Source organism: Corvus cornix, chromosome 2, assembly GCF_000738735.6.
Source record: "Corvus cornix cornix isolate S_Up_H32 chromosome 2, ASM73873v5, whole genome shotgun sequence".
Taxonomy (NCBI): domain Eukaryota; kingdom Metazoa; phylum Chordata; class Aves; order Passeriformes; family Corvidae; genus Corvus; species Corvus cornix.
The window spans coordinates 119,504,127-119,518,928 of NC_046333.1; the positions used below are offsets into that span (position 1 = coordinate 119,504,127).

General features: G+C 36.0%; 1 protein-coding gene across 8 annotated transcripts in view; it reads left to right on the forward strand.

Annotated features, from left to right (window-relative positions):
• CSPP1 (centrosome and spindle pole associated protein 1) overlaps positions 1-14,802 on the forward strand; it is a 61,936-nt gene that overhangs the window by 37,179 nt on the left and 9,955 nt on the right. For 6 of the 8 annotated variants that reach the window (XM_039548454.1, XM_039548455.1, XM_039548457.1 and 3 more), the window contains 11 exons: positions 468-603; positions 2,593-2,739; positions 4,965-5,077; positions 6,153-6,302; positions 7,535-7,681; positions 8,448-8,552; positions 9,563-9,629; positions 10,957-11,077; positions 11,817-11,962; positions 12,508-12,648; positions 14,701-14,756. In XM_039548454.1, the coding sequence (XP_039404388.1) occupies positions 468-603; positions 2,593-2,739; positions 4,965-5,077; positions 6,153-6,302; positions 7,535-7,681; positions 8,448-8,552; positions 9,563-9,629; positions 10,957-11,077; positions 11,817-11,962; positions 12,508-12,648; positions 14,701-14,756 (1,329 nt within the window). The remainder of the gene's footprint in view (positions 1-467; positions 604-2,592; positions 2,740-4,964; positions 5,078-6,152; positions 6,303-7,534; positions 7,682-8,447; positions 8,553-9,562; positions 9,630-10,956; positions 11,078-11,816; positions 11,963-12,507; positions 12,649-14,700; positions 14,757-14,802) is intronic. The other 2 variants (XM_039548459.1, XM_039548461.1) reach the window with 1 other exon arrangement.

The following is a 14,802-nucleotide window of genomic DNA, read 5'->3' on the forward strand; positions in this document are numbered from 1 at the left end:
GTTCGAAAGCCAGAAGACAAGAGAGCTTTCCCGGGGTTGGTTCGTTCTTTAATGTGGATCACAGAGGCATGTCAAGCTGCTTAAGTGGCTTAAAAAGTTGCCAAAGTATTCAAACTAGCCAATTGATTGGTTCTGTCAGGTCATAGAGGAAGCTGTAAGCACCTCTTTGCAAGAGAATCACTTCCATGGCTGATGCCCTCTTTACTAAAAACCCAATCTATACTAAACCATGACTAAGTCTTATAATGTGTAGTATGTTTCTCTGATTATGCACAACTGGACATGCATGTTTTGACAACAGAATTCAATGCACTGTCTGGAGTATAGGCAGCAAACTGTTTGGATTTGCTTGATGTAGAAGAGGGAAATAGATAATGAGAGCATTCAGTTTGCTCTGTTAACTTTTTATGAAATTTCTACTTAATGTGATACTATTGTGGAACTAACTTTGGTTGGTTTGTTTTTAGATAAGAGAGAGAGAAGAGCGACGCAGACAAGAGAGAGAGGAGAAGGAGAAGTTAGAAGCAGAAATGAGGAATTACAATCCCTGGGGAAGAGGTGGTGGTGGTGCTCCTCTCAGAGATGCAGAAGGAAATCTTATAAGTATGTTTGTGAGAATTATGGGTTGTCTTTTCAAGGCTGATGTTTCCTTGCTCTCGTAAGGACTCTATTCAGCCGTATTATTGCTTGTTTTGTAACACTGGTAGCCCTTGACAAATAAGACTTATTTGTTTCAAGGAGATGCACTCTAGGAGTAGTTATTATTTTGATTTCTGTAGAATCATTCAAAGAATACAATCCGAACAAAATGGGAAACACAGGACATGTCAACTGTAAGTGAAGACACAATGCAGTTGTAAAGGGAGAAGGAGGAAAACAAGCTGTCAGAATCATCTGCAATACAAATATGCTAAAGTCTGTTGTGAAGACTTTTATTTAAACATGTACTAGGAACAGGTTTAAAATTCTTTTTCATTTTAAAAATAATTTCTAGGCTTAGAAATCTCTACTTGTGATATGAAAAATGGAAGCATGTTTATATAAATATACAAAGCTAAGTGGAATATTTAGATTTCCCAAATTAACACTGCTGGTAAATGGCTATATAAAGAGCGCTCAGCAGTAATGGTTTTTAAGTCTTACTTTTTCCAAGTGCTGTTTTATACAAGATGGGAGCACTGAGCTGGAAGATAGCTATGATCATGATCCAGGTTGTTCATCTGCCCTTCCAGTAAATCATGAAATACTTACTGGATAACAGTTTATGTATAAAAGTAATTAGTTTCAGTTGTATGACACCTGAGCAACATGTGCCAAAATTAGTAGTATATTTTGAGAGTAGTGAGTAAAGTTTAAGTGCTTTTCAAAGATTTTGTGGGCAAATTACAAGTTTAGAAGCTTGTATTAAGGATCTAAGCTTCTGTTTATCCTCAGCCAGATAGAGGTGTTCATACTGCCTGACTTCAGGCACTGTATTTATATGTTTGGCTTCTTCCTCTAGGCTTTAACAGTGGTGTGACTGGAAATGTAAAGGTCTCACACTGACCTGAGCTCTGCATGTAACTGCTGAGAAGTTTATCTCTGTCTGTAAATGGGAAACCAAGAGAAAGAAGCTTCTTACCCTGTTTTCCTGGATTACATATGTAAAATACTTTTCCCACCATAGCTTGGCTGCATGATGGATAAGCTATGAGTCAAGTGTCGTGAAACAGAACATGCTTTCTGACGTCTCTTTTTTATGCAGTGTGACTTGTCCTTTTATCCTCTTAAAAATGTCTGTAAATAGCATTTGAGACTCTGATATATGCAAAGGCTGCTTTACAGAGAGGCATGTAATTTAAAGTTCTTGGAATCTGTGTGCTTAAATGACTACAGTAATTAATAATTATCAGAAACACTATTTCAGAAGGTAATCTGAAAACTATGCAGTACTTTTTTGCTTTGAAATGAGCCTTCTAAGTGTAGTACAGTAACGCTTCAAAATGAGCTGAAATTAACATCTTTGATCAGGCGCCATGTAAATTTTGATGAAAATGTTGGATAATGTTGCTTTTCTTACATATAGAAATCTGCACCTGGATTATTATTCAAGACATGAAGGCCAAAATATGCTTCAGTGCTTCAATTTCACTCATTTCCCTGAACAGTAATTAAGGAGAGATTCAGCACTTAAAATATCAATACTAAACTCAAAAGTATTTTACAGCTTTAGGGAGATAGAAAAAAGGGTGGTTTCTAAATATGTGCTTATCAACACAAACTTGTGAGTCAATTTTGTCTTTGAGTTCTTTATCTTTCCATTTAATAGCATTTTGAGGCAGGGGAGAAGGGAGGTTTGTTGTGAATAATCGTTCCTGACAAAAGAAAAGCAAGAAAATAAATCTTTTAATCTGTTAATTAATAGGACCTAATTATTAGTATTTCACCCTTAGCCTCTATATTCTTGTCTTTGCCTGAATTTTTTGTTCCCATGGCTGATATGCCCAGGAAAAGTGGAATCTGATCAAAACTCTCTGTGTTTTGGAGAATCTACAGTGAACATGCTTTTATGAGATTAAAACACTATAAACAGTTATTTCCCCTTTCCTTTAGCGGACTTGAATATCATGCACAAGCGAAATGAAGAGGTATATCATAATCCAGAGGCAAGACTATATGAAGATAAAAGGGGTATTGTTGACCTAACTTTGGCCTCCTCAAGACCTGAGAACTCAGAAGCATCTACAAATAAAATAGCAGGTTTTTAAGAATACTGTATTGCTCCTCTAACTATCCATAAGTCTTAGCGATCAAAATTCCATAGTTCTTTACCTCTTTCTGGCAGTCCCATGGTAGTGTTAGTGCTATCTGCCTGTGAAGTCAGTATCATGCTTCTTTCCCAAATTTCTTCATTGCTGTCACTGTGTGCTCTTAAAATCTTATCTGTCTTGTCAGTAATAACTAAAGCTGTTTTAGCCCTGAAGAGTCAAGATCAGTATATTAGTTTTCCAGATTTGGTGTTTTCTAATCCAATCTTCATACACGTTTGTCTTATTTTTAAATGACATAGTAAAAATACAGCTGTGTGGTAGGTGAGACTATGGAATAAAAGGAAATGGAAGGTCTTTAGGTGTATGATGTTAGAGGTTAAGGTGAAATTGGCACAGTAACTAGGTTAACAAGTTCTAAAAAGTTACAGGTAAATTGGGTACATATGGAGCCCTGTGCACTGCCTCCGAGTTTTAGGGATTTTGTTTTATTTTCATATTTTAAAACTAAGGCATCTTTATCTCCTTATGTTTTGTGAGACATCTGAATGAGAGCACTGTGTTACTCCAGACCTGTCCCTAGTTTAGGATGGGCAAAGGCCAGGATTAGTGATGATCTTCTCAACTCAGATTAGATGCTACTTTTCCTTCTCCTGGTTGAATTGTTGCACTTCTGAATAAAGAATTACATGGTATTTGGGGCATGAATCTATTTTGCGCTATTGCAATTCAGCATCCTTACCACTGACTTTTGTTCCTTCTGTCCCACCTCTCTTTATCCCCAACAGAGTGTATATTTAACCATTCAGTAAGAAGTGAAACAGGAAGGCTGATAAAGTAATAATGTAAAACAGCCAAGAGCCCCCTGGTTAGCTCACTTACTTTGCGTTAGGAGGTGGTGAACATCAGTGATGGGAACATTACAGTCTTGCACCTTGAATTTGATCAGCCACACAGTAGAGTGGCTTTGTGTATGTTTTGGTGGATTTGCTCGCTTGGTTTTGTGGGGTACTTTTGTACACTGCCCTATTAAAAGAGGAATTTGCAGGATAGTAGCTGGTACACAGCAAGTGTTTTCCTTGATACTTTCCATAGTAACTTGCCTGTCTTGTACCCATGCCTTCTAAATGGTATATAAAACTTATTCTGCTTTTTTATATGGAAGTAACTCCATCATGAAAGAGCCACATGTAAATTCAGTTATATTTTGGAAGGATTCAAGCACTGCTTCCATGTAAGGAAAAATAATCTCAAAGTGTACTCCTTGGTATGCAAACACATGTTCCTAAGGCTAGGCTGTAGCAGTAAACATGTGCATTCCTCTGGGAATACTTTTATGTGTTATTTATGCTTTCATCTGACTTGGGTGTTACCTCACCATATAGGGAAATGTAATGTTTGTCTCAGCTCAGCGGAGCTATTGCTCTTGCACTTGCTTGAGGCACTGTCCTTCAGAGCAGACATGATATGAGTGAAGAACGTGCTGCATGAGCTGGAAAGTTAACACAACTTACTCTACTTTCCTTTACTTCCTTTCTTTTTCCTCTGCTTCTTGTAGGGATTCTGTTCTGCAAAACCTGCTCTGTGTGGTATCTGAATTAATCCTCCTGTCTAGAGCTTTGGGGTCTGTATGGTTATGTCATGGTCGTAACTCAGGGCTAAAGGAAACCTGACACTTCAAACTTCATAGTACAGAAAGCACTTTATACTGGCAGAATTCAGTTCTCTGACTGCTTAGAATTTTATTTGCCAGTCTGGGGCTTTGCTTTTTGTAGCATCCTTTGCTCTTTTGTGTAAATATTTTTTCTATTAGGATGCTCTGTTTTTAAAGAGTGAATAAACCTAAGGAACAGAACTGTATGTTCTAAGTCAGAGGAATTGCCAGCAGTAAAGTTATGAGGCGTAAAGTATTTGCTATTCTAATTAACTTGTAGGTAATGTTCTTACATACTAAGCTGCAAATTGGACAGTAGAATAGGTGACTTTAGTAGGTGTTGTTTTGTAGAAATACAACTTGCTTGGATGGTATTAAACAGTTAAAACCTGGCAATTATTCCAGGCAGACAATGTAAGAACTTTTAAGCCCAGCTATAGCATTGAGTTACGACTGTCATAAGCTTCCTTTTGAAACAAGTGTCTCGGATTCCCCCTTCTTCACTCTGGCTTGCTGTTATAAGTTCTGTTTGATTTTTATCTGTAACCTTTTCCCTCCCTTAGGTGTTACATTTACACAGGCCTCTCCTTTTGCTCGAGGTAATGTGTTTGGTGAACCTCCATCTCCAGAGCAGCTTAAGCGACAGGAATCGTACAAGAACTTCCTCCGTCTACAGGTGAATGCTCATGCCAGATATCATCTGGTGAAATAAATTGTAAAAAAAGGGTTTACAATCAGAGTAAATAATCACTGCCAACCAAAGACCTTACTTGTGCTATCATAGCCAATTCTGTACACAAGAGGTGGACTAAAAGCTACATACTATTGAGTTTCTTAGATTTTGGCTTACATAATAGCATCACTTATACAAGCATTTCTTAATAGTTGGCTTGTTTAATCTAGACTCTGTCTTTCTTTTTTTTTGAAGTACAGCTCTCTAAATACAGTATTGAGTTCTGAAGCTGTACATATAGTACAGGTTTGCATACATAAATGACTGCAGAAGCAAAGATGTTTGCCCTTGGAAGTCTACATTATAAAAATGCACATTCATCAAAATGAAATGGTGATCAGTCATAGTGTAGTTATTTATTGATGGGTACATAAAACCTGATTGTTCTTCAACCAGCATATATCTTCTCTCCATAATACTTCACATTTAATCTTATACTGCATGACTTAAATATCAATATAATTAAATACCATTATCAAGGAAATCAAAGATAATTTAAGAGACTACTAAAGTCATACAGTTAGTTTGATGTGGATCTGCTGAAAAGAAAAGATCAAGGTTTTTTTTCCATGCATAGGGCTGCCAAAAAGACTAAAAAATGGGCAGACCTTTTGCTTCACTAAGTCAGCACTTCATCTAATAATACTGTAATTGTGGAATGGAAAAAGTTAATTACCGTATCTTTTTTGTTTCCCATCTTCCATTATTTAATCAGTGAATAAAAGTGTTACTGCAGCACATCTGGAATAGAGCAAGTGTTAGGAAATACTCTGGTTTTATTAGTAGTGTTTATAAGTAGTTTTCCTGTTGGGGGGTGGCTCCAATGGCCAAAAAGAAATAGTAAAATAGAATCTCATTTTAATGGAATCCTGCAGCTGAAATATAGGACAGGCTCTAGGATTCTTTCAGTCGCACCATACAGCTTTTGATCTTGCAAGTAGTTACTGCAAAAATGGTGGTAAATGTTGTTAATCAGATTACAATTGACAGTTGAATACTTCTTTGTTTTATTTTTAAGATTGAAGAAAAGAGACGTAGGGAAGAAGCAGAGCGAGAAAAACTTAGAATGGAAGAAGAAAAAGAGGAAAAACGACTTGCAGAGCAGAGGATGAGAATTCAAAAAGCATATGAAGAGGAACTAGAGGAGAGAAGGAGAAAAGAGGAGGAGGTGTAGTATTTTGATACTTTGACTTCTTTCCATGCTAAACGAACCCTTTGTAATATTTGTTGTCTAGGATGGTAAGCTGAGAATTGTCCTGTGAATTGGTCTTTGCTTTTAAATGGGTCTGCAGGCAGAGGAGAGGTAGAAGATTGTCAGCATTAACTAGCACATTCTTCTCACTCTTTATGGTATACTACAATCTTGAAGTACTATTAATTCTTTAAAGAAAAAGTCTGTAGTTTTATAAATGACAGTGGTGCTCTCCTTTCTAAAAGAAATTGGTGGTGAGGCCAATAAAAAGCTTTGTCAAATTGGTGAATTAAAAAAATATCATCCCAGTTTTTTTCTTAAATTTAGTTCGCATGGAACTATTTGTAAAATGTAACTGTACAGAAATATTTTGTAAAGCCTTTTTTTGAATTGCCAAGGAAATATCTTTGAGATAAGAATACTGCTTGTTTTGGAAGAATGCTAAACAAATCTAGTGAATACTTTCCATGAAGGTAAATTCAACCCTAAATCTATACCCATTGATTTAGTTCAAACCCCAAACTTTTATTTCTTGGGTTTGCATTTTAAAATAAATTTGCATAATTTAGACTATAATAAATAATTGTAGGAAGAGGACACAAGGACATCAGAGAAGGAGGAGTCTTTCAGTACCCTAGGGGATTATGAAAGATGAGTTTAGGATGTAGGACTTGAAAATTTCTAAGACAGAATGTTTAGCTTATATTCTAAATTCTCCTTCCCTGGTATGAACAGATTAGTTGGATGAGCCTTGTCTTCTGGATACTAGAGCTGGTCTAGCAGAGAGTAAGGAGCTAACTGGTGTCACTGCTATTCACAGTCACAAGAGTAAAACTGAGACCAGATGATAATTTCTTTGTGGTCTTTTGATAGTGTGGTGCATGTCTGCAGTATGTTTTGATTGAATCTGAATTTTTGGAAATGACTCCTACAGTTTGCCTTAGCTGATGGCAGATCTGGGGTCACAGACTGGTGTTTAAAGAAGTTATTAGGAATTCTGTTTAATGATGTTAGCAAAGCCAGGGCTGCTGATGTTTAATAGTTGAAGGAGATATATTTTAATTTGAATATTTGAAGTCAGACTAATGAAATATGCTTTTTTATTTCATACTACATCACTTTGATGTGTAATTTTAACTTCTCAAAGAAAAAGAAGAAACTTCAGTAACTGAGTCTTTTTTAATTATTAAGTATTAATTATGTTACAGAGAAGATTGAAAAATAAGGAAGTAATTCAATTAGATGAAGAAAGAAAAAAAGAGGCAGAAAAACAAAGAAAAGAAAAAGAAGAAAAGCAAGAGGAACAACTTAGACAATATTTTGAGAAAGAAAAGATGGAAGAGGAAAAGAAGATGGTATGTTTAAATGACTTTCTAAGATAACTTTTAAAAATAACTGGATTTTAAGGAAATCACATGATTTCTTAGACCTCTGCCTTCAGTGTTGTTCCCCTCTCAGTGTATCAAACTGCAGTATACTTCATGCACAAACAAGAACAGCTGATGGAAAAATCAGACATACTGCAGTAGAAATTTATCTTGTTGATCAAATTTGCATTAAAAAATAGTAAAAGCAAGATTAATCTGCACTCAATAGTTGATTTTTATATCTGCTATGAAATACTGTGACCTGCATTTGCTGAGGTGTAAATACAAATAAAATTGTTTACTAGAGGTCTGGTGGGACTGTTCATCTTGAACAATGGTGTTTTTGGCAATTTAATTATTTTCCTTTGACCTGGATGATGTAAGAAGTCCATCACATAGAATTCTGATGGGCAAAATCTAAGTAAGTTATAAAACTGTCTCTTTCATAAAATGTCTACTAAATTTCTGTCATTTCTCTAAAATGGACTGATGGAAAGGAAGTGTCTAGAGGAAAAAGATACGTAACTGAAATATAAGTTAAGGAAAAAAGCACCACAGCATAGAAAAAAAGTATCAAAATTGCTATAGGTGGAAAACAAAAATCCCATGAAATAATTTTTTGCAGTTGTTTTATGTGCTTAAGAACATTTTTTTCTGTCAAAAGGAAAACACTAACTAAACTTTCCCTGTCCAAAATAACACTTTATTCAGAAACTGCAGGAATGTAATTTCAGTCTTGGTTTCTTCCCTGCAGTTGTCACGACAAGCTTCACCCGTCATTCCTGCTCTTCAAAACAAATCAGTGAGGAGAGAAGAAAGGATTCCCTCTGCTGAGAGCCGTCTATCTTACTATGCCCAAGTATGATATAGCAAACTTCTACTGGTTTATTTAAAACAATACAGTGTGTGAAATCATGCCAGATTTTTAAAGTTTGCCAGTTATTACTGGAATGCCATGGATAATGAGACAGTCTTTATATTAATCAGTCTTGTAGCTCTGAAATTGAAGGTTAGATTTTATTCCAAGTACTGAAAAATTTGTTCTGGTGGTGTGTTATTTTAATTTTTTTGCTGCATGCGCGTTTTCTGTAGGAATGAGTACCTCATTTTGGAGAGGACATACGCTGTCCAGACCCATACCAGGGGTCTCCAATGATCTCAAGATATAGGATAAGAAAGTTTACATATAACCTAGCAGCTCACCGTGTTCACTCTCAGGCACGAAGCTACTGACATTGTGTAATCTTTATGTTTTTGAAGGTACAAGAAGATTATAACTAGTAATATGCTTTGCTTTCTTCTCTGCATCACTAATGAGTTACAGTAGTGGTTCTGAGACCACTCATTTGTTTACTTGATAATCTTCTCTGGTTTTTTTTTGGCTTTTTAAAGAAACTTCTAGAAGAGAGTAGATTAAATAATTGTTTATGATATTTGAATCTCAGGCTACACTTCTGTCTTTTTATTGAAAAAGTGTTTGTTTGTTTTTTACCAACTCTCTGTCTGAACTGTGCTAAACAATTTATAGTGCAGTTTCAGAGAATATTTTATGTCACACTTTAAAACTTATTAAAACCATTGCTTTCCCTAAATGTGAAGCATGCTCTGGAGGTAGGTCATTTTATTTCTTTAGCTGTACTTGTTACAGGTTTGTTTAGATTTCTGAATAGTGCATTATAGGTATTGTCACAGTGATTTGGATTACACATTTAAAGACCAGATTTAAAAAACCTTATGCATTCACAACCTGTAAGGTTACTGTTCTGTCTTCCAGCTGTTAATGTAAATTGGATGTAAAGTAAGGAAATAAAATGTACTGTAATTCCTTCCTTTTACAAATCAACATTTCATGTTCATGATGATCACCAGGATCCTGCACAGCCGAGAGCTCCCTCTCCACCTGTTCCTGCTAGAAGGAATCAGTTGCGTTCATTAGGTGGGTATTTCCCGTTATTGCAAGCTCGCTTTCTATTGCAACAAAACCGTTCTCAGTCCCAGTTCTTTTCTTGCCTGCAAAAGAATAGTCTTTTGAAGTTTGCATTTCTATCTAGGTGTTTTCTCTCTCTTAGTACTATCAGTGTATTAACATGGTATGTCTGAAGTTTTAAGACAAAATAAAAATGCATTTATTATACGTATTCATAAGGAAATATTTTTTTGTAAAAACTCTGATAATGCAATAGTCTGCATGGGAAGTTCTGGATGTCTTGGAATAGTGACCAGAATATTGCAACATGGGAGAGTTTTGGATTGGCTGAGTTAGGGATTAGAGTGTAGAGCATTGCAGTCCTAACTCTTAAATTCAAGCTACCTTTGTTAATCTGCCTAATCCTCTCCTCATTCCTCGTAGCTTTCACTGGTGGTTCTGAAATTCAAATGTGCTGGAAGGATCTCCTTTGCTTTTTTTATATTAGTTATCCTGGCAATATGTGGGTGGAAAGCAGTAATTTTTCTGCTGATACTTTTTTTACAAGTATATAAGAAACAACACATGGAATGTAGCAGTAAATGATGTCCTACAAATGCTAGCCTGCAGCAGAAAGTACCTGGGGCCATTCTGGGGAGTTGTGGATTTTCCACTAAATGGAAAGCAGAGTGGTTCTTAATGCAGCCATTGGAAATTGACTCAGACCATCTTTGAGGAGAGAAATAAAGACAAAAACTTGTAAGACTTGCTTGCCTGGTAAGTTCTGGACACTAAAATCTAATAGTCAGTGAAAGATCTAATTATAAGTATGTTATTTGGAAAATGAGGAATTTCTTAAACTGGTTTAACATGTGGAGGACTGCTGTCCTGACCACAAAAAACCAGCATAGACAGATAACCCTAACCCTATCCCACTTTTGAGTCAGGAAAAAAAATTACATTGAGTGCTTGCAGATACTACTTCAGTTCCTGTTATCTGAGAACTGTGTAGGCTTGCATATTTCAAAATAAGGCTATTTACTGGCAACACCCACTTGTATTCCATAGCCTTTACTTTTTTAAGTATAGTGAAACATTTCCAGTGACATTTGTGTGTTTTCTGCTGTTCAGGGGTTCTGGTCCTTGTGCTGTGTCAAAATAAAAACTCTGATCTAATTTCTAGTGTATGAAATGTTGCAATTCTTGTGTTTGTACACAATGTTAATTAAAACAATCCTTGTTTTAATTAACATTTCATTGTATCTGTTTTTCCCTTTATTTTTTACTTATGTTTATAAGTAGGCAGCAACATTGCTCTGACACTCCTTATTTTTAAATTATTTGTGCTAAATTCCAGAGGAAAGGAAGAATGTGATAAATGAATTATCAGAGATGAGGAAACAGCTTCGAAGTGAGGAGAGGCGACTGCAGGAACAGTTACTAAATGTGTCCAGTCATGATTACGTACCAATTACATGGTAGGAATTTAATCTTCTGTTTTAGAAGCTAGATTTTTCAGAGGAACTTAGAGTTACTTTGTATTATTAGCTAGTATTAGTTGGCCAATATACATGAGTGGAATGAAAATGTAAAGGTAGAACTGGTATATAAAATATTTTCTTTTTTTTTTTCCTAATGTGTTTGGGTTTTTTCCAAGACTCTTGCTGAAATTTGTTGTAAGAATGGCTGTACTGGTGAGATAGGAAGTTGCAAGGGTCTGTCTTGAAGAGTGGTCTAAAACAGATGTCTAAGGCAGAATTTTATCTCATTACTTTTTTTCCTAGGGCATAATTTGTGCCTGTAAACTGCAGTACTAGTATATAGAATATAGCTAGTATATAGCTGCCAAATATGCTCATGAATACCATACTGTTGTGGAAGTACTTTCTTTCCTAGTGAAAAATGATATTCTCTTTATTTAATAAATTTGGGTTGCTTCCAAAATGTATTAGTTGATCATACCAATTAGCTGGGAAAGACTCATCTAATTACCAGTCTTAGTTCCACTCTGTAAAGTATGAGGGTTTGTTTTATTTTAAGTAGGTTATCTCTTTTTATAACACAATATGCAGTGTTATTACTCTCAAATTTATTTTCCTGTTTTGATAGCTTTATTTAAAGATAAAAGATCTGAACTTTATCAATATTATATTTCCATCCAACTCATTAATATTATGGTGTTAAATTGCGTTCTGCTTGTTTGACAAACCTTTCAAGCTGGAGGAGAGAGAAGAATCCGAGGGACATATTTGAGATGGCCAGGCTTCGTCTGCAGGCTCCAGTTCGGCGACCTTCCTTAAAGGAGGCACAAGATCCCGTCAATATACAGAATATCTGGGAATTTAATGAACTTAAATACAAAGGCAGGTAGATCTTCTTATTACTGATAAAGAAGGATAGGGAAACATCTGTCCCTTTCATCCATCTTCCATTCCACGCAGGATTTAAAGACAAAAGTAAAAATCAGGCTCTTCATGAACTACTGACCATGCAACACACTTTGTGGTCAGTACTTTGTGTGTGTGTGTGTGTGTATCTCTCTGTGGGGCTGCTCCTGCAGTTCCACAGAATTCTTGGCATCACAACGCTCCATCATCACTTGGTGCACTCACCTATCTTCTAGTCCCTGGGCTTAAGCTTGTTGTGCATTTGATATCATGGTGTTACTGAAAATAGATTGGACTTTTTTACCCACCAACAAATTATCTTTCTGTGTAACTTTCTGTTTCTTCTTTACCAGAAAATATATATTTTTAATATAGTAAAATAGTAAAATCTTTGCTAAGTTGCTCATCCTCTTGGTCATTGTCACTATTGTTTTTTAATGACTTTGTAGCTATTTCTTTAAAAATGCTTTTCAGAAATGTTGGTTTAGGGAAAAAATGTAAATTTCATATCTTTGCTCTAGATCCTGAAACACGTATGGGCTTGAGGCACATGTATCCTGATCCTCCAAAAGATGACCAGACTCTAGAGATTCAACAGCAGGCACTGTTGAGGGAGCAACAGAAGAAACTTGACAGAATGAGAATGAGGAGAGAAACAGAAGGTAAGGAATGAATGTTCTGAGATAAACAAAAAATCCTTGAAACAATGTGTTTTGTATTTGATAAGAATTAAAACCCGCTAGCTCTGGTTTTACTTCTTTCAAGTGCACTGTCAGCACTGCAGTACAAAACAGTAAAACACCAGAATACTGAAATTCTATCATAATGTAAGCATGAAAAAATCGAGTGTTTGGAGGAGCTTTTGTGGTTTTGGACTTAGTTTTGGGATTTTGTTCAGTATGTGTTTTGTTCAGTATCCTGTTGAGTGTTAAAGATGATTCCTGTTCTATCTTGGACAGATGTGCTGGTGTTCAAGCAATGTGTGTGATGCTGCTTATGGATAATAGAACATCACAGTTGCAAATAAGCATATCTATACCACGTTCTGTGTTAATTATATGGTTGTGACTATAATTTAATGTCTAAATGGAATGTATAGGGTTGACTTCAGTGTTCCTCTTCATGAGATTGACTGAAATGCTGAAAAATAATGCACCGGCTTCAGCTGAGATCTCTCTGGGGCTTGGTTCTGGTTTTCTGCCATTAGAATATTTTTGAACAGACCAGTCTGAGAAAGTTTTCATTTAATGTTTTCTGCAGAGAAACCTCCACCATCTAGAAAGCAAATTTGCCCTTCCCATTAATTTCAAGCATAAGCAGTCATTTAGACTTCTGCTAATGGATAATGTAGGCTCATGATGACGTCCAAGGAAAGGCCTCTTCAGGGTAACTTAGATTAATTGATAGACAGGCAGCTGATTTTTATAAGTATTTTCTACTGGATGCTTGAACTTCTAGAGGATGCTTGAACAGCTTTTCCTCTTTCTCCTACTGCTTTACAATATCATTTAACTTTATAGTCTGTCACTGAGTACTGAGCAAGAGAATTAGTTGCCATCTCTCTGTTTCCAGTTTATTTTCCTCAGAGACAAGTTCATCATATTCTGAAAATAGAGGAGTGGTTTTAGTGTCTGATTTAAGGCAGAAAGAAAGATGAATTAAAGCAGTATTATGTACTTTTGTTCTGTGGGTGAAATAATGTGTTACGGGCTGCTGTGGCAAAGGGATACCTTTTTTCCCACTCTGTGTGTAAGTGTTCTTTGTCTTACATGCTTTTCATACAGTTTTCCCTCTGATACGTTTGTTTTTCTCTTTATGTGAAAGAGGAGTATGTTGGCTGTTAATAGAACTATAAACTGAGAAATCAGTGTTTTAAATGTCCCAAGTTTTTAAGTGCTAGCTGTGTCCCTATAAATGAGGCAGTCTTTTACAGACTTTTGGATGACTATTATTCTGGGGGATGGGAGGGAAAGCCCCAAGGGCAGGTTTGATGTTGCTGTGCTGCAGTGCTGGGTGCTGGAGCAGTGTCAGGAATGGGCTGGGTGTCAGCCCAGCAGGACTGACAGCCCATGTGCTCTGATGCTGGACACAAGGTCAGCTACACACTGAGTAAGGTTTTGTTTCTTGCATTTCTGCCTCAAAAACAATCTAATTAAATAATTTATTTGAAAACTTAAACTAAGTAAGAAAAGTAACTTCAGTTCTGCTTCTTTGCATTTCCAGCACGCATTCGGTCATTGTTATCTTAACTTTCAGGATGGTTCTCTGTGCTCTTCAGAACGGAGTTTTTTATCCCTAGATAAAAGCATATATATTCTTATCACTTTCCTCTGTGAAATGATCTCTGTCTAGTTCAGCCTCTCTTTGAAAGCTGGAAGTGGGGTGTGCTCAGCATGTTGAATGTGCATTTACTCTTGGGGCTTTCTGCAGTCCCTGTTGTGGTTGTTACTCCCTGCCAGGAGCCAAAAAACAGATTAGAAATAATACACTACAGATTACTGTTTGATTTCTCTGATTCTACTTAGATTTACATAAGGAAACTGGAATAATTGTTGTGTTCAAATGTTTTAAAAACTCATTAATTCATTACAATTTATGTATATTTAAAGATGTAATGCATACTGGTCTATTTTTGCAACAATAAGCTGATAAAATATGTTTTGTTATTAGCTGTTTTTATGTCAACCCTGTTGTTTTGTCTCTTGTCTATGTAGCTTTTGTTGATCAAGATGATTCTGCTTTGGACAGCTACCCACAAACCATGGGCCTGGTAAGAATAAAAGTTTTTTTATTATATTAATTTTTCAAGTGTGAGA